The sequence below is a fragment of the Pelobates fuscus genome, chromosome 5, assembly GCF_036172605.1.
Source record: "Pelobates fuscus isolate aPelFus1 chromosome 5, aPelFus1.pri, whole genome shotgun sequence".
In the NCBI taxonomy this organism is placed as follows: Eukaryota; Metazoa; Chordata; class Amphibia; order Anura; family Pelobatidae; genus Pelobates; species Pelobates fuscus.
The window spans coordinates 295,895,577-295,921,204 of NC_086321.1; the positions used below are offsets into that span (position 1 = coordinate 295,895,577).

Sequence of the window (25,628 nt, forward strand, 5' to 3'; positions counted from 1 at the left end):
AGAGCCCATTCTGGCATAACGGAGAAGGTACTGGCATTTCTAGGTGTAGGTATTGTACTAAAATCGGTCGCATAAACATTAATGCGGCATATTATAAACATTTATATTGCAATTGCATTGTTTTATTGGGTCCTCCAATTATATAAAGCTATACAAACACACACATCAATCCGGCTCATACAGAAAAATACACACGATTAATGAAATGCATGTACAATCCGATTCAACCGGTATCATACATGTAAAGACACAAACACACGATCACCTGGGAGCTATCCTTGTGATAGACTATCTCCCTGTCACACGCTGCCATCCTCCGGTGAAAGCCTCAGACCAGTCCCAGCCATCGGCACCTCATCCTCAATCTATAGGCAATTTTCACCCCCGTGCGCACTGCACACTAGGAATTGTAGTTCTCCTTCCATTTACATATGCGCAGAAATAGCCTTCAGAAAACTCCACCTCCCATAGTGCTTTTCGTCAAGCTGTAGAACCGCAAGGTAGACAAAGGCGTTTGACATCACTGCTACACCTGCTGCTACTACATCGGTATTGCAGCCTCAACTGCTGATGGAAATTTTCTTCTATTTTCGCTCCTTTTATTGTAAATATTCGTATTAACATAAAAAATGTACAAACTTATCAGTAAGTACAGTTGAGTATGTACAAAAGCAATACTTGAGTGTAACAAAAAGGATGTTCATATATAATACTAAGATACAATAAACTGAATGTGAAACAACATGTGACAAGTGGTATATAAATAAAGATTTTTATTTAGCACCAATACAATGACCATTTACTTTGCCAAGTCCTTCATATATTTCCAGCCTTCTGCTGTGTATTCACAAGCCTTGCCTGGAGCAGATGAGAGAGCTGATACAGACTTCTGGACTCCTGCAAGTAAACAAATAAAAGAGGAATCATTTGACAGACAGACCTGACTCAGTAATGGAGCAATGTGTTATGTAAGACACTCAAAGGTTTCTTTCCTAACGACAATTGTAGTGAACTAAAAAATGAAGTACTACATTTAAGAACCAAAATCGCTGACTTTTTTCCCTCCAAATTATTAATAGTCACGGCTTAGCGGTTTTATTTTAAATAATGCAATGTTGAGGTCTGGAAGCCTAAATAATTTTTTTTTTTTTTAAATGAATATTTTGTTTTAAGATGTTCACAAATAACTAAACGTTTATCCAAAAATATTAAATCATTTGAAATGCTTAGCTAGCAATATTAACCAAAGACGTTTATTTCAGCATTTAGTGGGGTGAATAACAGACGAGGCAAAACTATGCATGATGCCATACACAAGCTTAGCTTTTTTTTTCATCAGTACCTAACGTGCATGTGCCATGCGTGCAGCACTATTTGAGTTAAAGGAACACTATAGAGTCAGGAATACAAATGTGTATTCTTGACCCTATAGTGTTAAAAATGCAGTTTAGGCCCCTGACCCCACCTTAAAAACTCACCTTTATTTCAGCACTGCTCGGATACCCCAGTTTTGGCCTCGCCACTAATCCGCTTCCTTGGCTGAAATCATCATGATTGATAATCTCAGCCAAACCAATGTTTTTCCAATTCTGATTACCTCAACCAAGGAGGCAGGCGCCAGAGCCAAACACAGCGCTTGCCAATCGGCATCTCCTCATAGAGATGCATTGACTCAATGCATCTCTATCGGGTAGGTTCAGCGTCTCCTTGCAAATCACTGATCCAGGAAGCAGCTCTAGTGGCCGACAATGACTCCCACTGGAAGTGTCCCTAGACAACATGTAACATGTAACAACATGTAATCACTGCTTTTTTTCTCTGAAAAGGCAGTTTTTACAGCAAAAAGCCTGCAGGGACAGGCTATAGCCATCAGAACAATTACATTAAGCGCTGTAGTTGTTCTGGTGACTAATGTCCCTTTAACTATGAATAATTTTAATATAATTTTAGCATAACCTTTAGCTTTTAGTTGGCTATTAGGATTTGCTAATATCAAAAACATGACAGCTAACTACAATTCATTGTTTTGAGGATAAAATTAGAATCAACTGACACGCTCAGCCAAATGTACAAAGTTTGTATACTAATACAGAAGTATAAAATTCTGTTTAGCATATTATTGTAGAAGGAGAGAATCCAGACACACGCAGATAATATTCAAGCTTTTTGTGAACTCTGCAGTGGTCCGAATGTCCCTTTAACCCCTTAAGGACTGAGCCAATTGCACAAGTTGTGATCAAAACAAAACCTGGAATTTGCGCTATATGTGGTTCAACCATAATTCACCTCTTTCATATTAAGTGCACCCACATGTATTATATTGTCATTATCATCTTGTTCAGGAGAAAGAGGGCTTTCATTTCATATCAAATATTTATATATGAAGCAATTTAATATGAATAGAATCTTTTAAAAAAGTGTGATAAATTAAGAAATTTTTATTTTTCCAAGATCTGCATGACGTTTTACCTGTAAATGTCATAACACTGTTGGATTTTACTGAAATAAAATACAAATTTTTTTCAGAAATTTCTCACGAGTACAACAGTACCCCCAATGTACAGGTTGTATGGTTTTTTTAAAAAAATTAAAGGGGTCAAATGTAGAGCTTTCCCCTTTTCCATGTTTGCACATTAAAATTTGCCAGATTGGTGTGCTGGGCCTATGTTGCCTTTGAGACAGTATGGCAGTCCAGGAATGAAAATTAACCCCAATCATGGCATACCATTTGTAAAAGTAGACAACGCAGGGTATGTCCAGTCTTTTGTAGTAGCCACAAACGCTTGCCAAAGTTAGCATTCAGATTTGTTTTTTTGCATATATTTTTTTTTACCACAAAAACTGCATTTTTACTGGTGATATCATTGTCGTGATAGGTTTTACGGTTTTAAAAAACTCATTTGTGTTCAGCGAAGTCTCCAGAGTATAACAATAACCCCCATGTACAGGTTTTATGGTGTTTTTGAAAGTTAGAGGGTCAATATAGGGTTTGCCCAATTTAGTTTGCCATATTGGTTTGCTGGGTCTATGTTGCCTTTTGAGACCATATGGTAGCCCAGGAATGTGAATTAAACTCATCATGGCATATCATTTTCAAATGAAGACAACCCAGGGTATTAAAAATTGGGTATTTCCAGTCTTTTGTAGTAGCCACTTAGTCACAAAGGCTGGCCATAGTTAGCTTTTTTCTTTGTTTTACAGGGTTAAATATAGGGCTTGCCAATTAAATTATCTGGACTGTCTGTGCCTGGGTTGTCAGACAGGTCCCTCAAATTATAATTATTAGTATCAAATAATTATGTAAAATTAATAGTGTGTGTGTATATATATATATATATATATATATATATATATATATATATATATATATATATATATATATATTTGGGAGTCTAGCCAACTCCTTGGTTTTGCACCCCTCGCCTTGTACTGCAGAGAGCCTCAGATGGAATGTTTTCCCCAAGTAAGTGAGTTATTCACATAACAGTAGACAGACTGTGAGAGTAGGACCTGCCAAAGATGGGGTACATTGACGTTGTGGCAGGCTTATGCAATGTATGATCATATAATGTAACTAAATCCCCATTATTCTTTGCCTAGATTAGGTGTTTAAAAAATAAATAAACCTTTAGAGAAAAAACAAACTTAAAAAAAAAAAAAACTAATAAAATCTGTCAACATTGAAGTTGCTGTTTAGTAGATAGGAGAGTGCGCTGGATCTTGTGTAATATATATTTATATATATTTCAATGTTAAACAAAAATCTGCACAACAGTCAAGCCATTAGACTTGCTTTTCTCACAGAAATCACAAATCTGCAGAGATGTTACTACTGCAAAGGATTCTGGGATGACTTGCATATGCAAAATAATTTAACAAAGAATTACCAGATTTTACTATTAACATGACGTAAATTCATGATTTTATTAATGACACGGAGGCAAGTATTATGCATTCTCTTACTTTATTTTACTCCCAGCAGCAAGAAAAGGAAGTATGAGAGAATCATAGAAAAAAACATAATAGCCTGGTAACACTGGCACCAATCAGCATCCAATATTGTCTATATGGGTGTGGTGCTCCTTGACTCCTCCTCTTTCTGTGTAGATCCCGAAGACCATTATTGTAGGTTCCAAAGTATTCCAACAAAAAACACGAATTCCCGAAACAAACCCATAACCGGAAATTCAACAAGGAACAGCTTCAACCGCCAATTCTCGAAGGTCTATTCAAGCTAAAAAAAGAAGAAAATATATGGTAATATCGAAAGTTTGCAACTGCTAGGTCACAACTATCAAACTCGACAACCATGTTATTCAATCGATATAAGTATCATATAAGTTACATTCATCGGATACCTTACCTGCGTGCCGTGTATGACATTTGAACCTACCGTTTCGTGTCATCCAAAAGGCCCCATGACTGACCTGTAACATAACCACCAACATGGGTAGGGTGGGTGGGAATAATACTCGCCTCCGTGTCATTAATAAAATCATGACTTTACGTCATGTTAATAGTAAAATCTGGTAATTTTATTAAAGACACGGAGGCTCCTATTATGCTATTTTAAAGCTGAGCAACCACCAAATATGTTGCACCGGGCGAAAGTAGAAATTACGAAACGTAGATTCATTCGACCAATCAGCTGCTCGTAGAATGTCTTCCAATCTACAACCTTTCATGGAAGCCTTAGAAGCCATAGCCCCACGAATGGAGTGTAAGGAAATAAAATTAAAGTGTCTATGCCTGCCACGGACAATAACCACTTGATCCAACGAGCTAAAGTAGGAGTAGATACTGGTAGATGTGGTACTCGAAATGAGATGAATAATGGATGGAGTTGATTTGAACGGAGCGAGATCGTACGGCGCTCGTACTCCTTGGGTTGTCTGGAAACGCCGGGTAGAAAACCTCTTTAGTCGAGGATTTTGTCCTACAGGAAATATTTAAGGAAACTCCGTTCGGAACAAAAACGCGTGCTTGCCATTCCAACGCTCTGACATCAGCAACACGTTTACATGAAAGTAAACAAAACAGCATCAACAGCTTGGCTGATAATTGTTTAAGAAAAAAGTTTGTGATTCAAAGGCCAAGACTCGAAAAATGAAAAATCAAATTTACATCCCAAAAGGAAGAATACCAAGCCTGAGGGGGTCGAGCAAACCGGATGCCTTTGAGCAAACGACAGATGAGGGCATGTTTACCTATTGGAGTACCATCCAAACCCATATGTCTCGCTGATATAGCTGATCTGTACAGGTTTATAGTACGAAAGGCTTTTCCTTCATCAAAGAGCAGAGTCAGAAATTGCAAGATTGATTTCACAGGAGCTGATAATGGGATCCACCGATTGTCCCACGCACCAATCAGTCCACTTTCTCCAAGCCGACCCGTAGGAACGTCTAGGATCTGGTGCCCAAGACTCTGCCAAGTGTCGTCTGCGAAACATCCTCGAGATTCCATGATCTCCTGAAATGAGCCATGCCATCAGATGAAGTAGACCCTGGTCGATCAACTCCTGACTCACTCCCTCTGGATTGGTCAGAAGATAGGGTATGTCCGGTAACAGCCGTGGAAAATCTATCAACATTTCCAATAATTGTGGAAACGAAGTTTGTGACCTCCATATCGGGGTTATCAGAATCCGAGTCCCTTTGGAATATCGAAGGAATGCAAGGGTCCGAGAGATTAGGTTGAAAGGTGGAAAAGCGTAATTCCTGCCTTTGGGCCAGTCTTGTAAGAATGCATCTGTCGCCAGATCATCTGGGTCTGGTCTCCAACTGAAGAACTGAGGAAGTTGGGTATTCAATCGAGACGCTAAGAGATCTATGTTGAAAGGCCCCCAAAGTCGAGAGAGAGTTGGAAGATCATTGGGTGGAGATGCCAATCCCCTGCGTCTCGAAGGTATCGAGAATTCCAATCCGCCAGTGCATTGTCTCGTCCTGGGATATATTCTGCTATTACCGAAATGCTGTGTTTCAGACAATAATGCCAAAAATCTCGAGCCATCACTGCTAGAACCTTCGATTTCGTTCCTCCTAGGTGGTTGATATAACGCACTGCTGAGACGTTGTCCATCTTGATTAGGATAGAGCATGAGATGCCGGTGAGGATAATGCTGCAAATGGCAAAGGATGCCAATAACAGTTCTAGGCAGTTGATGTGTAGCAACGTTTCTTCGTTGGACCATCTGCCACCGGTGGAAACTGACCCGCAATGCGCGCCCCAGCCGTGTAAGCTGGCGTCCGACTCTATGATCAGATCTGGCGTAGACCCAAATATTGCCTGTCCGTTCCACGCTTCCATGTGGGCTAGCCACCATGTCAACTCCTCTCTGGAGTCTTCATCCAGTGTAACACAGATTTCGTACGAGTGTACATGCGCAGATATGAGGCTTTGAGCCTTTGTAGGGCACGATAATATAACGGGCCCGGGAAGATAGCTTGTATGGACGATGCCAATAGCCCTATGATCCTCGCAAGTTGTCTGAGGGAAATGGTCGTACAATGCATAAGTTGTCTGATCTCTTTCTTGATCGAAATCATTTTGTCTTTGGACACAACCTCTGTTGTACACAGAGTCCACTTGAAATCCCATGCATTTGGAGGGTAGAAGAACTGATTTCTCCCAATTCACCAAGAATCCTAAGTTTTGTAGAAGGTGGGTCGTCCAAGACAGGTGAACACGTAGTTGGGATTGAGACTGAGACAGGAGAAGGATATCGTCCAGGTAAATTATTAATCTGACCCCTCGTGTGCGCAGGAAAGCAATCACCGGCTTCAGTACCTTTGTGAAGCACCATGGAGCAGAGGACAGGCCAAATGGTAGACATACAAACCTCCACTTTGTTCTTTGCCACTGAAACTGCAGTAGGTTTTGATGCACTTCCGCGACAGGGATTGTCAGATAAGCATCCCGTAAATCTATTTTGACCATCCAATCTGATAGTAGTAGGATGTCCCGAAAGCAATGAATACCCTCCATTTTGAAGTGGTGGTATTGGACAAACATTTAGGGGTCGGAGATTGATTACTGGGCGTACCCCATCCCCTTTCTTAGGGACCAGAAACAGGTTGCTCAGGATTTGTTAAAATGCGTGTTTTGAAGCCAAATCTGCGATCTCTGCCGAGATCATCGTGTGGTGTTCGTCGGTCATGTTCAGCTCTCGAGAGAACTGCACCTGAGTAGGGGGAGAGACTTGCTCCAACAGATACCCCTGTATTGTATTCAATACCCAAACATCTGAGGTTAGGAGTTTCTAAGCATGGTAAAACAGTGCCAATCTGCCCCCCACTTTTACATGGGAAAAACGGAGATACTCGGTACTCACCATAAGGTTGTCTGCCTGAGACAGACCCCCGCAGTCCGCGGGAGTTCCAGGGGCGTCCACGAGATGGGAAGAACTGGGTATAATTTCACTCCTGTACCATTCTCTGGGTATTAAAGGAGCCACTGCCAGCTCTAAATGAGCCTCGAAATCCACGTCCGGATAGACGGCTCCTACCTCTACCGGCCCCTCCAAAAACCAGAGTTGCAAATACTCTCTTAAGAGAAGTCTGAGCCTTATCAATTGCTGTAAATGTTTTTACATACAGCCCAAGATTCTTAATGAAGGATTCACCAAAGAGTAAGCCTTTAGCGGCTGGCCCCGGCTCGTTGGTCGCCATACTGACCAGTTTGGGCTCTATTTTCAGGAGAATCGCCTTGCGGCGTTTAGTTGCCATGGCCATATTGGCATTACCCACCAGGCAGACCAACCTCTGCAACCAACCTTTCACTACTTCGAAATCGAAGTCGCTCTCACCCGATTGGGCACATTCCACTAATTCATATAACTTAGAGATGGGCCCCAATGTGTCCAGGAACTTGTCCAGGCAGTTCCGAAGAGAAAAGTCTAAGCCTTTCCTCAGTTTCCAACCTGACATTCAAAAATTGGACCAACTGAGGATCCACGTCAGGGTTTTTTCCCCACTGAGTCTGGTAGGATGGGCCCAAGGGCATTCCGCCCGTAGTTTGTTACGCCCCTCCTTGGATAAAGGTTTCGCACTCTTAGCGCAAGATATCTTGTGATGTGCTCAGGGGGTTCCCATTCCGCTGATCGAGGGTGACGGAGATCATCTGGGTCAAACAACTGGTCGCCCTCACCCGATCCGGCAGGCTCAGCGCCCTGAGCCGTAACCTTCTGGGTCGCAGTGATTGCTTTCACATCAGACCCAGAATCGGAATTGTCCGCACCATACTGATCCATATATGAATCATCATACTCCTCCTCCAAACTCTGGTCCTCATGGGCACGTGCCCCCTTCCATGATCTGGCCGATTTTGCCCGGCCAGGGGCTCTATTGTGCAGTGTTATCGCGCCATACTTGACAGCCTGAGGCGTGTCATTCATTGCAGGCTGAACCTGCAGTTCTGGGAGGGGAAACAATAGGTTTGCTTTTAACCAAAGCTTTGTGTCCCAGTTGTGCCACATTAGTCGTACCCGGGTTTCGTGTGCCCTGAGGGCCACTACCCCGAGTCTGCAGGAATGCTTGGGTTATAGAGAGTGTGCTAGGGGATGACATGACCCCCACCGTGGAGGCCAGAGCCTTGTTGATGGATTGCGCCATGGTAGAATCAAGGAGGGATTGAAATTCCTCCGATGCCATGAGGCTGGCGTCATCCTTACATTCCCTGCCTAAGGGGGAAACCCCTGGTGTGGGACACACCTACCCTGCAGGTCTCTCAGTCTGATCCTGCATCCAAGCGTTAGGAATACTATTTGCCCACAGGGAAATATACTTCCAATCACACTCAGGGTCAAAATTACTGGGCCCAATAAATCAATGCTACTAGCAGTAGCTCAATGGTTAAGAAAACAGTACCTCAAGTGACCTGCAGGGAACAAAATAACACTAGCTAAGGCTAAGAACAAAAGGTGTCAGGATAGAGTAATCCTCCACACCAACACTTACAGTTTGAACAGCAATAACGGTCAGTATGGGTCTGGGAGTGCGCCAGGAGGGTAGGAGAGACCGTTATCCACCTAAAACATCGATCCGCAGCAAATTCCCGCCAAACCGCATTTAAAATGGCCGCCGCGACGGAAACCAAAAAGATGGCCGCCGCGGCGCAAACTGCACGGCAGCTAGAATTGTGGAAAGCGGGTATTAGAGCGATCACGCATGTGCGGACCGCACAAAACCGCGGACACAAACGGTAAGCAGCTAGGGAGCCCAGCTGCACCACCAATGAAGCTGACAATGCAGGGAAGGAGATAAGTGGGAAAACAATTACCCAGAAGTATGGGCAGGAGGGAAAACAAGGATCCCAGAGACCCTAAGAGGCAGCACTCCCAGACACCAGCAGGACTCATGAACCAGCAATAATAGTGAGCAATAAACATACACTAATACATAGATCTGCACAAAAAAAGCATACATATATGTTTAACATTAAAGGAGTAGCAAGAGATGAAGTACTTAACTGGTCTGAGTGAGCAGCAAGAAAGAGGATTTCTGTGGGAAAAGCAAGTCTTATGGCTTGACTGGTGTGTTTAGCAATGTTTATATATATATATATATATATATATATATATATATATATATATATATATATATATATATATATATATATATATATATATATACACACACACACACACACACACACACACACACATATGACAAAATCATATATATGTATAATATATTATAAAATATTTTACATATATAATATATGTATAATATATTTAACGTTTGGTTTTTATTTTTACATCGCATTTTTACATCGCAGCCATGTGATCATGGTGATCACGGGGGTAATTCTCATTCCTGGGCTACCATACGGTCTCAAAGGCAACGTAACCAATCTGGCGAATTTCAATGTGAAAAAAACTGAAAAATGTAACGTGCACATAGGGGGTACAGTTTTACACGTGAGACATTGCTGAATACAAACCTGTGTATTTTATGGCAGTAAAAGCAAACAGTATTATGACATTCACAGTTAGAATGTTACGTAGAACTAAACATTTTTTTTTTTTTAATTCTTATTTTCTCCAATTTTTTTATATTTTATTCATATTAAATTATGTTTCGTACCTAAATATTTGATGTTAAATGAAAGCCCAGTTTCCCCTGAATAAATGATATATAATAAGTGTGGGTGCACCTAATATGAAAGAGGCAAATTACGCCTGAACATAGCGCAAATTCAAGTTTTGCTTACGTTTTGTTTTGATCAAAACGTGTACATTTGGCTCAGTACTTAAGGGGTTAATAAAACATGTATTTATGAGTTATGAAAAATAAATACTGTAAACACCTCTTTATCCTGCAACTTGGTTCCAATCAAGTTTTTTGAAGAGTTATCATGCAGAAGGCTGTATGACAAAAAGAAAACCACCTCATCTGCCAGGAGTCCATGTCAGTGCTGTAGTCTCGCACATGCACCAGCTATATAAAAATTCCAACTCAGACTTTAAGTGCATTTCATAAAGATTTTAAAGATGACAGAGTACCTTTAAACACTCATATGCATGGAATAGCCTTCCAGCTGAAGTGGTAGAGGTTAACATAGTAAAGGAGTTTAAGCATGCGTGGGATATGCATAAGGCTATCCTAACTATGGGATAAGACCCGGGACTAATAAAAGTATTTAGAAAATTGGGCAGACTAGATGGGCTGAATGGTTCTTATCTGCCGTCACATTCTATGTTTCATATCACTGCTATTTCTGGGTGCCTACAGTTTCCCTTTAAAAATAACATAAGTTGGCATTGTTTTTTGTCACGTATTAAAAAAATAAATAAAAACAAATAAGTTACCATACAAAATGGAAACAAAAATACACTTTTCCAGTGTACTTGGTAAACCGTAGTATGGTAATAATTTAAACAGGAATTTAAATAGATTTCTGCCAAATAAGAAATCTCATGCACGTTAATAGATTTTGTTTTGTGAAGAGTGAAGGGTGGAAAACAGGAAGCTACTCCATCCCCCATGATTTTGTTACATATGTCTATGGTGTTATCAAGTGATCACATATGCTATTGTGGTCACTGCATAACCACCAATGCAAGTGATAATTCACATGCAAGGGGGTGTGAGGGAGAGCGGCAGCCCTTTAGCGTTTGTAAAGGGTTTTTGTTTGTTTTTTAAAGCCACTTATAAGGCAAGGCCCGGCACTAGGTATCCCTTGCTATCTGAAGAGGTATTACACCCCTATTTAGCTACACATAACGAACCTCTGAGGAAAAGTTAGAAATGGCTAATTGCACCCCCAGCACACGTGACCTGGTCATCCAGAACTTTGCTCCGGGCTGCTTAATGTTAATTATGTCTGCTGTCACTGTGCCCTGCAGGTTGGCATCACACGGAAAGAGATGCTCGTGGCTCACCCCTCTCTATGCCATCCTCTTTTTCCTCCCTCCCTCTCTGGTTCAGAGTGTACACGTGCTCTGAGTCGGTTAAATGGGCCAATCAAAGGCTTTTGTGACATCAAGAGGGGTCTTCGCCCATTATTGAATTTAGGCAAGTAAAACTAATTTCTAATAAGTGGGGGGCTGGGAGGATAATCTAAAGAATAATGCCCAACAGGACATTATTCAACAACAACAAAAAATTGTTGGCAAATTCCTTTAATAAAAATTTTAGACACCAAAATCTTTGCAATTATTACGGCTGTGCAGAAAAGAAAAATCCCAGTTGGAGGATTGATTCAAACTAAAAGGGAAAAAAAAATATATATATTTATAGCCAAGGATGGGAGGGATCCTTTTTGACACAAGTGACAATCAGATTTCTTATTGGGTCAATTACTGGTAGGGTTTCTGTTCACCACAATTCACGGTTTAGTAAATAACTCCTTAAAAGTTAGATTTCACACAGGAAAGAGCATGAAAACTGCTTTATCAATGAGAAGTGTATTTGAAATTATATTTAAAGGGACACTATAGCGTTAGGAATACAATTATGTATTCCTAACGCTATAGAGCCCTAGTCACCGTTTAGTTGATTAGGGCCCCGTTCCGCGGCAAATAAATGGTTAACCATTTATTTGCTTACCTTAATCCAGCGCCGGGCTCCCTGGTGACCTCTCCTCCTCAAATCGACGTCAGCTTCCGAGTGGAGCCGAATGTGCATGTGCGGCCAGAGGCGTGCACATTCAAACCCGACCATAGGAAAGCATTACTCAATGATCTTTTTTGACACTGGACTCCGTGAGGACGTCCAGCGTCACATAAGTAAATCACGGAAGCAGCCTCTAGTGGCTGCAAAGTGGCTGTAAAACCTGCAAAGTGGTGGTGAGTCCTTCCAAGCAATCCATCACACTCGAGGTGTTGATCCTCCCTGAGTGTAATAATTATGAGTGGTATTTTATCCACTGTTTTTCTGAGTGCTATTAGGATTTCAGTTTAACATTATTGATACATTACACAGTTTTGCACTATACCTTTTTTGTTTGTTATTTTTAGGTTTTTATGTTCAAGATATAGGAGCAAGCATATTTGAATAGGTTTTATATGCAATATGTATTTTTATATTTAGATACTATTGTTTATTTTATTTAATATTATCATATATACACACACACACACACACGTCTGTATGGTTACTGCACTGATGTAATATTTGTGCTTACTTCCCAAGAAAAGAGTTGTTGCAAAACATGTGTAGTGAAGTAGAATTTGCACAACATATAGTACTTTGCGCCACTGTTTCACCTTAATTGGTCATTTGTGAGCATTGCAAAATATTACAGAAAAAAAAACAGTTTTAGATAAGAATGTGTAATTTGGTTGGTAAACTGGAGCAAAATTTGTTTCCATTACCCCAATTCCAGGACTCGCAAATAGAGAAGTCAAGTTTTGGTGGAGAGGGCAGCTGTAAGAGATGTTTGAATAAATATTAATACATGCAGATAATACTTCTTCCTTTGTGCATGCATACACATATCATGAGTAATAATCATTCAAAAACATGGGATGCATAAGTTGCATATAAAATTAATCTCGAATTTATTGTCTTTAGATTGTTCTTTACAGATAACACACAAAAGATAAATAAATGGAGAAAAAAAAATAATGTTGCTAAAATTAGTTCTTTCACTTTTCCATCATCACACGTGAGTGGTAAGATCATCACGTGTGATGATGGAAAAGTTTTTAAGAAGACAGGACGAGACAGCCTAAATATATTTTAAAGGCATTTATAACTTTCAAAACAATTATATTTCAGGAAGAGGAAAACATACTGTCACTTTTTAGAATAAAATATAATAGATTTTAATTTTAATGAGACCAAGTAGCTTAAATATGCCAATATCTATAGCATATTCAACAATATTGTATAATTTTGCCAATAGAAAAGTACATTGTTTAATCCTTATCAAAGCCTGTCCTTCATAATTTTTCAGTTACCGTAATACACTAGCATCCCTTTCCATGCAATATTTTATCCTGGTTGCAACATATCAGTGTAGAAGCACGAGTTAATCATTATAAAGTACAGTAAGTGCGGCAAGAAATAAAAATGCTTACTAAAAAAAGTACAATTTTTTTTGGCAATTTAGAGTTTACAATTACTAACAGAGAAAGCAATATCAATGTAAGTAGACATATGTCTGCACACACATTGGCTTTGTTAAAACCAAAAGGTTTTCAAAGGGCTATTGTGGCACGCACATACATCCCAGTAAATGCCCACTACCCTAACTTTCACCTATGTCCCTCTGGTCTACCTGCACTAAAACTTCCAGCGCTTTACCTTTCTTTTGCTATTTTTGTGATTACACATTTTGACAGGAATACTAGATTGCTATAGGAGGTAAGGTATAAATACACAATAGGAAGGGCAGCGTGGGGAGATCAATAAAGTCACAGGGTGGGAAAATCTCTCTCCAGGTGCGGTAAAAAAAAAAAAAAAAGTAATAAACTCCATAATCATTCTATAATAAAACCAATGTTTCTGTGGCTAGCTGGACAGGAGTTAACGACCTATAACCAATTAAAATTTACAGAATTCCCATCATTGACCTGTAGAACATTTAATCAAACATGGACAACAGTAATTGGCTGAAAGCATGTACATGTTAGCCAAATGTTCTCACCCTATGTCATCTAGGCTGACACTGACTTTAGATGCTAAAGGATACCTGTATGCCTTTACTTATTTTCTTTGAATGCATTCCTCACCTATACAATGTATAGATTGTGAATATCATTCTTTATTTGTTATCTATATCTTTGTTAAAAGAACCCTACAATTGTTGCAAATAAATACATTAAATTGTAAAGTTCCTTTGTAAGTTTAGATTTATCAATCCCCACTATTTCCCTAAATAGATACGTTACTTTCCTCTAACCCAGAGGTGAAATCATCCTCTTAAATGAACACGATAGGGCCAGGAACACAAACATGCATTCCTAACCCTATGGTTTTAAAACAACCATCTAGCCCCTGCTCCCCCTCCTAAATATAGCAAAATCTAACTTTTACTCCAGACTGCTGCTGCTGGTTCTGCCCCTGATCTGCCTGATTGGCTGACATAATAAGAAGTGTTGCTCAATACCAAATCACAATGCTTTCACATAGAAAAGCATTGGACTGGCTAAGATAGCCAAGGAGGCAGATCAGGGTCAGAGCCATCACAAGACAAACACAGCCCTGGATAATCAGCATTTCCTCGTAGAAATGCATTGAATCAATTCATATCTATGAGGAAAGTTCAGTATCTCCATGCAGAGAGTGGAGCATCTCTAGCAGTCATCTGAGGAGTGGCCGGACGAGGTATCCCTAGGCTGTAATGTAAAGACTGCCTTTTCTCTGAATAAACCGTGTTTACTTCAAAAAGCCTCAAGTGAATAATTATACTCACCAGAACAAAACACAATAAGCTGTAGTTTTTCTGGTGACTATAGTGTCCCTTTAACCCCTTAAAACCGGAGGGCGTACTATTACGCCCTATTCTAAGCGGCTCTAAACGCGGCAGGGCGTAATAGTACGCCCTCCGTTTTTTTGTTTTTTTTTTACTTACCCGGTCGCCGGCGATCGCGGTTGGGGGGACTCCCAGGGAGCCCCCAGCGGCACGTCCGTCCTCCTGCAGCCCTCCCGGCCATGTAAGAGTGAGGTCCTTGCGAGGACCTCACAATCACATGGCCGGGTTAGCTGCCTGCTGTATTGCCAGCAGGGGGACTGCCTGTAATGACAGGTAGTCCCCCTGCTGGCTGGAAATCAAATAAAAGATTTAAAAAAAAGTTTAATAAAGAGTAAAAAAAAAAATATATACACACACACACACACCGTATTTTTCTGCTCCATAAGACGCACCACACCATAAGACGCACCTAGTTTTTAGAGGAGGAAACCCAGAAAAAAAAAATATTTTGAACAAACTATCCCAGTGTTTTTTACTATGGGAAAGTTTGTTCAGAATATTTTTTTTTCTCCCCTGTCCAATAGTGTTCCTTACCACCCACTCCCCTCTCCTGTCCCATAATGATCTTTAACCCCTCCTCCCCTGTCCCATAGTGTTCTTTAACCCCCTCCTCCCCTTGTCCAATAGTGTTCTCATCCCACAGTGTCCCCCCCCCACCCCTCCTCCCACAGTGTCCCCCCCTCCCCTCCTCCCACAGTGTTCCTCCCCCCTCCCCTCCTCCCACAGTGTTCCTCCCCCCCTCCCACAGTGTTCCTCCCCCCCTCCCCTCCTCCCACAGTGTTCCTCCCCCCCTCCCCTCCTACCACAGTGTTCCTCCCCCCCTACCACAGTGTTCCTCCCCCCCTCCCCTCAGTGTTCCTCCCCCCCTCCCCTCAGTGTTCCTCCCCCCCTCCCCTCAGTGTTCCTCCCCCCCTCCCCTCAGTGTTCCTCCCCCCCTCCCCTCGTGTTCCTCCCCCCCTCCCCTCGTGTTCCTCCCCCCTCCCCTCGTGTTCCTCCCCCCCTCCCCTCGTGTTCCTCCCCCCCTCCCCTCGTGTTCCTCCCCCCTCCCCTCGTGTTCCTCCCCCCTCCCCTCGTGTTCCTCCCCCCTCCCCTCGTGTTCCTCCCCCCTCCCCTCCTCCCACAGTGTTCCTCCCCCCTCCCCTCGTGTTCCTCCCCCCTCCCCTCGTGTTCCTCCCCCCTCCCCTCGTGTTCCTCCCCCCTCCCCTCGTGTTCCTCCCCCCTCCCCTCCTCTTCCTCCCCTCCTCTTCCTCCCCCCCTCCCCTCCTCTTCCTCCCCCCCTCCCCTCCTCTTCCTCCCCCCTCCCCTCCTCTTCCTCCCCCCTCCCCTCCTCTTCCTCCCCCCTCCCCTCCTCTTCCTCCCCCCTCCCCTCCTCTTCCTCCCCCCTCCCCTCCTCTTCCTCCCCCCTCCCCTCCTCCCACAGTGTTCCTCCCCCCTCCCACAGTGTTCCTCCCACAGTGTTCCTCCCCCCTCCCACAGTGTTCCTCCCCCCTCCCCTCCTCCCACAGTGTTCCTCCCCCCCTCCCCTCCTCCCACAGTGTTCCTCCCCCCTCCCCTCCTCCCACAGTGTTCCTCCCCCCTCCCCTCCTCCCACAGTGTTCCTCCCCCCTCCCCTCCTCCCACAGTGTTCCTCCCCCCTCCCCTCCTCCCACAGTGTTCCTCCCCCCTCCACCCCCTCCCACAGTGTTCCTCCCCCCTCCACCCCCTCCCACAGTGTTCCTCCCCCCTCCACCCCCTCCCCTCGTCCACCCCCTCTCCCCTCTCCTCGTCCACCCCCTCTCCCCTCTCCTCGTCCACCCCCTCTCCCCTCTCCTCGTCCACCCCCTCTCCCCTCTCCTCGTCCACCCCCTCTCCTCCCCCCTCCCCTCGTCCACCCCCTCTCCTCCCCCCTCCCCTCGTCCACCCCCTCTCCCCTCCCCTCGTCCACCCCCTCTCCCCTCTCCCCTCCCCTCCCCTCTCCCCTCTCCCCTCCCCTCCCCTCTCCCCTCCCCTCGTCCACCCCCTCTCCCCTCTCCCCTCCCCTCGTCCACCCCCTCTCCCCTCTCCCCTCCCCTCGTCCACCCCCTCTCCCCTCCCCTCGTCCACCCCCTCTCCCCTCCCCTCGTCCACCCCCTCTCCCCTCCCCTCGTCCACCCCCTCTCCCCTCCCCTCGTCCACCCCCTCTCCCCTCCCCCCTCCCCTCTCCCCTCTCCCCTCCCCTCGTCCACCCCCTCTCCCCTCCCCTCGTCCACCCCCTCTCCCCTCCCCTCGTCCACCCCCTCTCCCCTCCCCTCGTCCACCCCCTCTCCCCTCCCCTCGTCCACCCCCTCTCCCCTCCCCTCGTCCACCCCCTCTCCCCTCCCCTCGTCCACCCCCTCTCCCCTCCCCTCGTCCACCCCCTCTCCCCTCCCCTCGTCCACCCCCTCTCCCCTCCCCTCGTCCACCCCCTCTCCCCTCCCCTCGTCCACCCCCTCTCCCCTCCCCTCGTCCACCCCCTCTCCCCTCCCCTCGTCCACCCCCTCTCCCCTCCCCTCGTCCACCCCCTCTCCCCTCCCCTCGTCCACCCCCTCTCCCCTCCCCTCGTCCACCCCCTCTCCCCTCCCCTCGTCCACCCCCTCTCCCCTCCCCTCGTCCACCCCCTCTCCCCTCCCCTCGTCCACCCCCTCTCCCCTCCCCTCGTCCACCCCCTCTCCCCTCCCCTCGTCCACCCCCTCTCCCCTCCCCTCGTCCACCCCCTCTCCCCTCCCCTCGTCCACCCCCTCTCCCCTCCCCTCGTCCACCCCCTCTCCCCTCCCCTCGTCCACCCCCTCTCCCCTCCCCTCGTCCCATAATTACTTACCTGTCTTGTAGCGTGGGCCGGCTTAACAGCGCGCACCGCGGTACTGGAACTTCAATTTCAGGTTCCGGTTTCCGGCGGGACTGAAAGGAAGTGTGCACACTGAGTGCGCACTTCCTTTCAGTCCCGCCGGAAACCGGAACCTGAAATTGAAGTTCCTGTACCGCAGCGCGCGCTGTTAAGCCGGCCCACGCTACAAGACAGGTAAGTAAAGCTTCATATTCGCTCCATAAGACGCACAGACATTTCCCCTCACTTTTCAGGGGGAAAAAAGTGCATCTTATGGAGCGAAAAATACGGTAATTATTGTTTATATATATATATATATATATATATATATATATATATATATATACATATACATACATATATATATATATATACACACATACACACACTAAAAAAAATATGTAAATACGTTAAAAAAATAAAATTAAAAAAATAAATAATTAAAAAATATATAGATGTGTGTTATTTCGTTCTAACTGTATTGTGATATTAATATATATTTATATCAAAATACACGAAGAACGAAATAATATATATCTATATACATAAATCTATACGTATATATCACTATATATACACACCTATATATAAATAAAAATATTTTACACATATATATATATATATATATATATATATATATATACACACACACACATACACACGAATATATATATTATAAATATATTAATTCTACATATATATTTATGTCATATTTTTGCATAATTAGGTATCTTAATTAATTACAATTAGCGGGACCTGCCTGACAACCCATGACGAAAGTATAGGGAATTTAATTTGCTAGCACTATATTTAACCCTATAACTTTCCAAGACACTATAAAACGTGTACATGGGGGGTACTGTTGTACTCGGGAGACTTCGCTGAACACAAATATTAGTGTTTCAAAACAGTAAAATGTATTACAACGATGATATCGCCAGTAAAAGTGAAGTTTTTTGCATTTTTCACGCACAAACAGCACTTACACAGACGATATTATTGCTGTGATACTTTTTACGGTTTTGAAACACAAATATTTGTGTTCAGCGAAGTCTCCCGAGTACAACAGTACCCCTCATGTACAGGTTTTATGGTGTTTTCAAAAGTTACAGCGTCAAATATAAGGCTTGTGTTTCATTTTTTTCACATTACAATTCGCCAGATTGGTTACATTGCCTTTGAGACCCTATGGTAGCCCAAGAATGAAAATTACCCCTATGATGGCATACCATTTGCAATAGAAGACAACCCAATGTATTGCAAATGGGGTATGTCCAGTCTTTTTTAGTAGCCACTTGGTCACAAACACTGGCCAAAATTGGCGGGTTTTTTTGCATTTTTCACACACAAACAAATCCTAACGCTAACTTTGGCCAGTGTTTGTGACCAAATGGCTACTAAAAAAGACTGGACATACCCCATTTGAAATACCTTGGGTTGTCTACTATTGCAAATGGTATGCCATTATGGGTGTAAATTTAATTCCTGGGCTACTATACAGTCTCAAAGGCAACATAACAAATCTGGCGAATTTCAATTTCAAATGTAACGTGCTATATTTGACCCTGTAACTTCCCAAAACACCATAAAACCTGTACATAGGGGGTACTGTTTTACACGTGAGACTTTGCTGAATACAAATATGTGTATTTTATTGCAGTAAAAGCAAACAGTATTATGACATTGACAGTTAAAATGTCATGTAGAACTAAAAAAACAACATTTCTTATTTTCTCCCATTTTTTTCATATTAAATTATGTTTCATAGCTAAATATTTGATATTAAATGAAAGCCCTGTTTCCCCTGAATAAAATGGTATATAATAAGGGTGGGTGCATTTAATATGAAAGAGGTGAATTACGGTTGGACAGACATATAGCGCAAATGCCAGGTTTTGTTTACGTTTTGTTCACAACGTGTACATTTGGCTCAGTCCTTAAGGGGTTAACAAAGGTCTGGTGCCCTACCGGAAGATCTTCACTAGCGATTATCCCCCAGCCAATAACACGATTCTTAAAGAGAAGTGGGACACATGGAGCATGCACAGCAATTTGCCATCAATGCTTCTCTATGAGCAACCCTCACTTTTACTTTGAACAAACAAGAAGGGAAGAGAGAGGTTACTAAGGATAGTTTACAAATGTGCTGATTTCCCTTGAAATAATCAATTTTCTAAAATAAGATAAAGGGACATGTTCTTAACCACTAAAGCACTTCAGTAAGCGGAGGTGCTTTAAAGGTTTGTAGAGTACTTCAAAGAACACATATTGGCAAAGAAACCTCAGCTGTTTCCTGGTACATGCATAAACTGCAGGTATTCAGCAAAGAAGAGAAATATAAACTGCATCCAGAAGGGGGAAATCAGCTTCAGAATGAACTGTTCCCTTCAACCCAACTTGTTCTAACTGTTGAGGTCTTCTCACGGAGGCTAATTTGCTAAGTATAAAAAATGTGCAGTAAGTACATTGACTCTCATCTGCTTTAATAAACCCATCCATACCTGCCAGCCAAAGTAGTCTGCCCATTCATTTAAAGCAGGGGGCACAGCAGCAACCATCTTCTTTAAGACTTCCTCTCCCTGTGTGCCACTGCCCAGCAGCCCCTGGTCATAGGCCACATATACTGCTCCTCCTGCTATACATGTTTTTGTAGTAAATCTGCACACACAGAGAAAAAAAAAAAAAAAAACAATACGATACGATATAAGGACCATGTAAATAACGCATCGACACTAAAATAACTTACAACCCTATAAGGGGCATCATATGACAATAGTAATAGTTCAGCAGAGTGGACTAGGACAGTGTATAATAGTGCTATGGTTAACCCTAAAAACTCTATTTACTGCAGAATAATAAGGTCGAACATACCACGCAGCAACTGTTATATTATAGAGGGGGGATGTACAACCAAAGTTGTGATGGCATTCACATATACTATTGACATAATGGCATGAACACATTGCAGTCATGCAGACAATTGTTTATTCTCTCTGCCGAGTGTTACAATAGAGATCTCTTCCTCACTCACTTCAGCAACCTCAGTACGGCAGGAGCCATCTTTCTCTTCACCAAGGGCACACACTCAGGCTACACCACAGTTATACTTCCGGTCTCATAAGGAGCGCAAAGTATCATGGAACTTGTAGTCTGTTCCTCTGGCTTCGGAAGGCTAATGTTTCATGGAGAAGGAAGTTAAAGCTCTAAGTTATAGCTGTATGATTCGCTTCATTTACTCGTTGTTGTTTTTTGTTGTTTTGTTTTTTTAATGGCAAAATGTTTATGTTTTGCCTGAGATCTGTTACAAGATCTGTACACAATATTGTTATTTTTCTCAATCTGTTTTAGGAATTTGCATTCACTGGTTGGTTGGTATAAGGAATGCCTGTGGTGTGGCTCCACTTTAAATATAAAACACGACAAGGTACAAACCATTAAAATAAATTTTAAAACATAAATACATGTAAAATGCAAATCAGCTAAGCATCATCTTATATGACTAGTGTTGGAGGCAGGTGTTTGTAGTGTGTACTGTTTGTGGTGTAGTTTCATAGTGAGTGTGGTGTGGGAGTGCACGGTTTATTTGTGGTGTAAGCATTTGGGAAGGCGGAATAAAAATAACCTTTTATTGAAGGGTCGGAGCTTGAGCCATTCTTGCATGCTCCTCTGCAAATGCCATAATCTACAGAATATCTCTAAATTCCATGCCCATGCAGCTCCAAAAAGTTACCAGCAAGGCTCCTCACCTCATCCTGAATCGATAGATGGCATTTGAAAACCGGGGCCTACCCTACGCTAACACTCCCAGGCCTGGAGGCATACTAAAAGGAATGACAGATTGGAATGCCCATAGACTTAAACAAGGCAGTGGAATGCCCATAGAGAATAATGGACATAAAAGGAATGCCCATAGAGAATAATGTAAACAAAAGATTTCAATTAGAGACAAAACTATTACACATATGAAATAAATCTTTTGCCACAATACTCTCCAGATTCAGTGTCAATTTTTGAAATTGAGATTAAGTGGGATTATCATTGTTTTCTATAGAATGACAATGGTGAATGACTAAAGAGAATGCCCATAGACTATAATGGGAGGCAACACAAACTCATTTGCAGGTAAATCTGTGTTCTGTAGCAAATTCATCTTTAGCACAGGTGTTCCCCAAGTACAGCAGTATATTGTAAAATGAAAAGTAACTGGGATTATAGCTCTTTTCTATGGAATGACAGGTAAATCATACAATGGAATGCCCATAGACTATAATGGGAAGCAATATGTGACTTGGAATCTGAACCGTGAAACATATCAAGTAAATATTTTGCAGGCATACTCTGCGAGTTCAGTGTCAATTTTTGAAATTGAGATTAAGTGGGATTATCATTGTTTTCTATGGCATGACAATGGTGAATGACTAAAGAGAATGCCCATAAACTATAATGGGAGGCAACACATAAACTCATTTGCAGGTAAATCTGTGTAATGTAGCAAATTCATCTTTAGCACAGGTGTTCCCCAAGTACAGCAGTAGATTGTAAAATTAAAAGTAACTGGGATTATAGCTCTTTTCTATGCAATGACAGGTAAATGATACAATGGAATGCCCATAGAGTATAATGGGAAGCAATATGTGACTTGGAATCTGAACCGTGAAAAATATCAAGTAAATCTTTTGCTGGCATACTCTGCGAGTTCAGTGGCAATTTTTGAAATTGAGATTAAGTGGGGTTATCATTGTTTTCTATAGAATGACAATGGTGAATGACTAAAGAGAATGCCCATAGACTATAATGGGAGGCAACACATAAACTCATTTGCAGGTAAATCTGTGTTATGTAGCAAATTCATCTTTAGCACAGGTGTTCCCCAAGTACAGCAGTAGATTGTAAAATTAAAAGTAACTGGGATTATAGCTCTTTTCTATGGAATGACAGGTAAATGATACAATGGAATGCCCATTGAGTATAATGGGAAGCAATATGAGACTTGGAATCTGAACCGTAAAACATATCAAGTAAATCTTTTGCAGGAATACTCTGCGAGTTCAGTGGCAATTTTTAAAATTGAGATTAAGTGGGATTATCAGTGTTACCAATTACACTTATACTGGTAACACTCACAATGATATGGAATTAATGTTGCGTCAAGAGTGCCTCCACAGATGGTGTTGGGCGTCTGGTTTCTGTTGCATCCTGGTTCTGACAGAGAGACATCAATAAAGGGAGAGGAGGTACCAACCCACCAACACCATCTATGGAGGCACTCTTGACGCAACATCCCATATCATTGTAATTGTTACCAGTATAAGTGTAATTAGATATTCATTTTGACAATGTATTATTGGTTTTTTTCAATACCTGTATACCTTATTGTTTGGTTTATATATATACATACTTGTATAAAAGTGTTTGAGAAAATTCTATTGATGCATGTTGCTTTCAAGTTTATTACAGGTAAAATTAATTATCAGATTGTACATTTGAAATAACCTGTGACCACAGCTGCTTTCTTGGAAATGACAAGGTAAATATGGAAGAGAGGGAAAGTGCACTGGGGCGCAGCAGCAGAACCCCTTATCCTGAGCACTGTTGACATAGGTAATATATTGGGAGCTTTGATGCTTTTTCTAACAGACAAGATGCATGATACCATTGGCGACAATTGCAACAAAAAACCATGCACTCGGGGGCGGAGCCTGACTACACAAGGGAGCAGTTGCCATTTTCCACAGCTCCGGCAAAATAAAATAGAATCCCGCAAATATCGCGCACATCGCACCCCAAAGACACACGAAAGCGCCAGATAAGGAAGGAGGGCACCGTAAGGAATCCGCCGATGCCGTTCTTTCACACCGCGACAAGAAAAACCCGCAGCCGCGGCCCTAAGGCCTACCACGCGGGAAGCAGCGCACTCGAGTTGGAGTGGACCCCGGAGGTGTGGGGCAGTCTCTACACGCTTGATCCGACCCTCTGCGGAAGGAATGGGGAGGAAGCTGCAGAAACAAACGCCATCAACCCCACAAGCTCACCGGGACATCAGCCAGTTACTACGAACTCCAATGCCGGCCCCAGCCCAGACTCACCAGGCGGAGGAAATAGACACTCGCCGCCACCAAACTCCAGCAGAAAAGGGGACCCCTACCCCAAACAGGGCGGAAGAAGGGGCTCCGGCAACAAAGGGGGACATCCAGGAGATGCTGACTACCCTCCAACGGAACCTCCGCCAAATGTGGGAAGCCGACTTGGCAGCACTCCAAACAGAGGTACAAACGCTGACAGCCGGCACCCACATGACTGAGACAGATGTCCTAGGCCTGAAACAAGACCTGCACACATTACGTGACCAGGTACAACAGATGCAAGCTAATCAGCTCAACATAGTAAACCAAGTCTGCATACTAGATGATAGGGGCAGAAGAAAGAACATTAAGCTCAGGGGGATCTCAGAGGCAGTACCCTTGGAGGAACTACCACACTATATCAGAAGGCTGGCATCAACCCTTCTCCCAACTCGGCAAATAAAACAATTTTCCTTCGACGGGGTCTATAGGATTACCAAATCCCCGCAAGCCCCTACCGCAGCATCACGTGACGTCATCCTACGGTGCCATTCTATGACAGACAAAATGGGCCTAATAGCTGCCCTTAAGGGGAAGACGCCGTACAAATTTGAAGATAGCAACATCTCCGCTTTTCAGGACTTAAGCAGATCTACTCTAATATGGCGCAAGGAGATGCAGCCCATCACTAGACTTCTCCAAAAAGCAGGACTATCATACCGGTGGTCCACCACCCAGATCGCTGCTAGTCACGAAGGAAGGGAAAACATACAAGGCCACTGACCCTGCGAACGGCCCTGCCTTCATAACAGCCCTGGGCCTCACTCCGCAAGAGGCTCCTATCCCAGGCACACCCAATACCCGCCAGAGGGACTCAGAGGACTCCCCCTCTCCCACGCGCAGAGGAGGACGAGAGACGGAAACCTGATCTCGTCCAAAAGAACAGACTTGAAGTTTATAATCTTATTGCTCCTGATTTCCTTTCTTCTCCTTTTTGTTTTTATGTGTTTTTATTTTTAATTATATGTTGAGATCCTACTTTCACCGTACACACGGCTCTCACTATTTCTCATCACACAAAACCTAGGCTCTGCGATGCCACCCGCACGCTCATTTCTAGTCCCCAATAACATGGCGACGCCCCCCCCCCCCCCAACGCCCTGGGTTAAAAGGGCACAATTAACACAAAGCGCTACAGCCCACACCTAGACCTCAACACATAGGGCACACATAACCAAGGTGCACGGACACGATGGGCGTACCCCTATAAACTTACAGAATGGATAAACACGCTTCAAACCACAACACGTCTCCAGATAGACGACACCTACCAGCTAGGTCAAAGGCCATCCTACACTGGCTCAAAACACTCAGGGAACAGACAGACTATAGTACCACATAGTGACTAGACATCGGTGCTAATACACCACTAGCTCCGCCTGACACACTTTCACACGCCTAAACCCCCACCTACAACCCGGCTGCCCTACGACTATATACACCCGACTCTAACGGGGTACACTAGGCACCCTCTACCATACGGGTAGACAGGCAGATGGCAAAATGGCTTGGGTCCACGCGACAAACAACGCCAGGTGGCGATTCAGACGGCCCACAAACACCCAACCCATAGTAGCTAACACCCAGTGGATGAGCCACTCCAGTGCACCTCACAACCTAGCTCACACACATACTACAGTAAGCCAATCGTTATAACCTAACAGTCCTTCATACTAAAAATGTGCATAATATGTTTTAGCCAATTCAAGGTATTGACATGTTTAGCATACAGGTTCACTCATTGCTGTTGTGGCAAGTGAAGA

General features: G+C 43.3%; 2 protein-coding genes across 3 annotated transcripts in view; both read right to left on the minus strand.

The window, feature by feature from the left end:
- The window catches only part of LOC134612875 (survival motor neuron protein-like), a 67,734-nt gene extending 67,319 nt beyond the window's left edge, over nucleotides 1–415 (minus strand). Inside the window, exon 1 of one of the 2 annotated variants that reach the window (XM_063457329.1) lies at nucleotides 266–415. In XM_063457329.1, coding sequence (XP_063313399.1) covers nucleotides 266–313 — 48 coding nt within the window. In that variant the 5' untranslated portion in view covers nucleotides 314–415. The remainder of the gene's footprint in view (nucleotides 1–265) is intronic. The other variant, XM_063457330.1, reaches the window with a different exon arrangement.
- A 338-nt stretch (nucleotides 416–753) lies between these two features.
- On the minus strand, nucleotides 754–20,874 carry MICOS13 (mitochondrial contact site and cristae organizing system subunit 13). The gene is made up of 4 exons (XM_063457331.1): nucleotides 20,775–20,874; nucleotides 20,245–20,401; nucleotides 12,818–12,869; nucleotides 754–897 (listed from the first exon to the last, which is right to left on the minus strand). Exons 1-4 carry the CDS (start codon nucleotides 20,801–20,803, stop codon nucleotides 800–802), a joined length of 336 nt encoding a protein of 111 aa, XP_063313401.1. The 5' UTR covers nucleotides 20,804–20,874; the 3' UTR covers nucleotides 754–799.
- Between the last annotated feature and the right edge of the window lie 4,754 nt (nucleotides 20,875–25,628).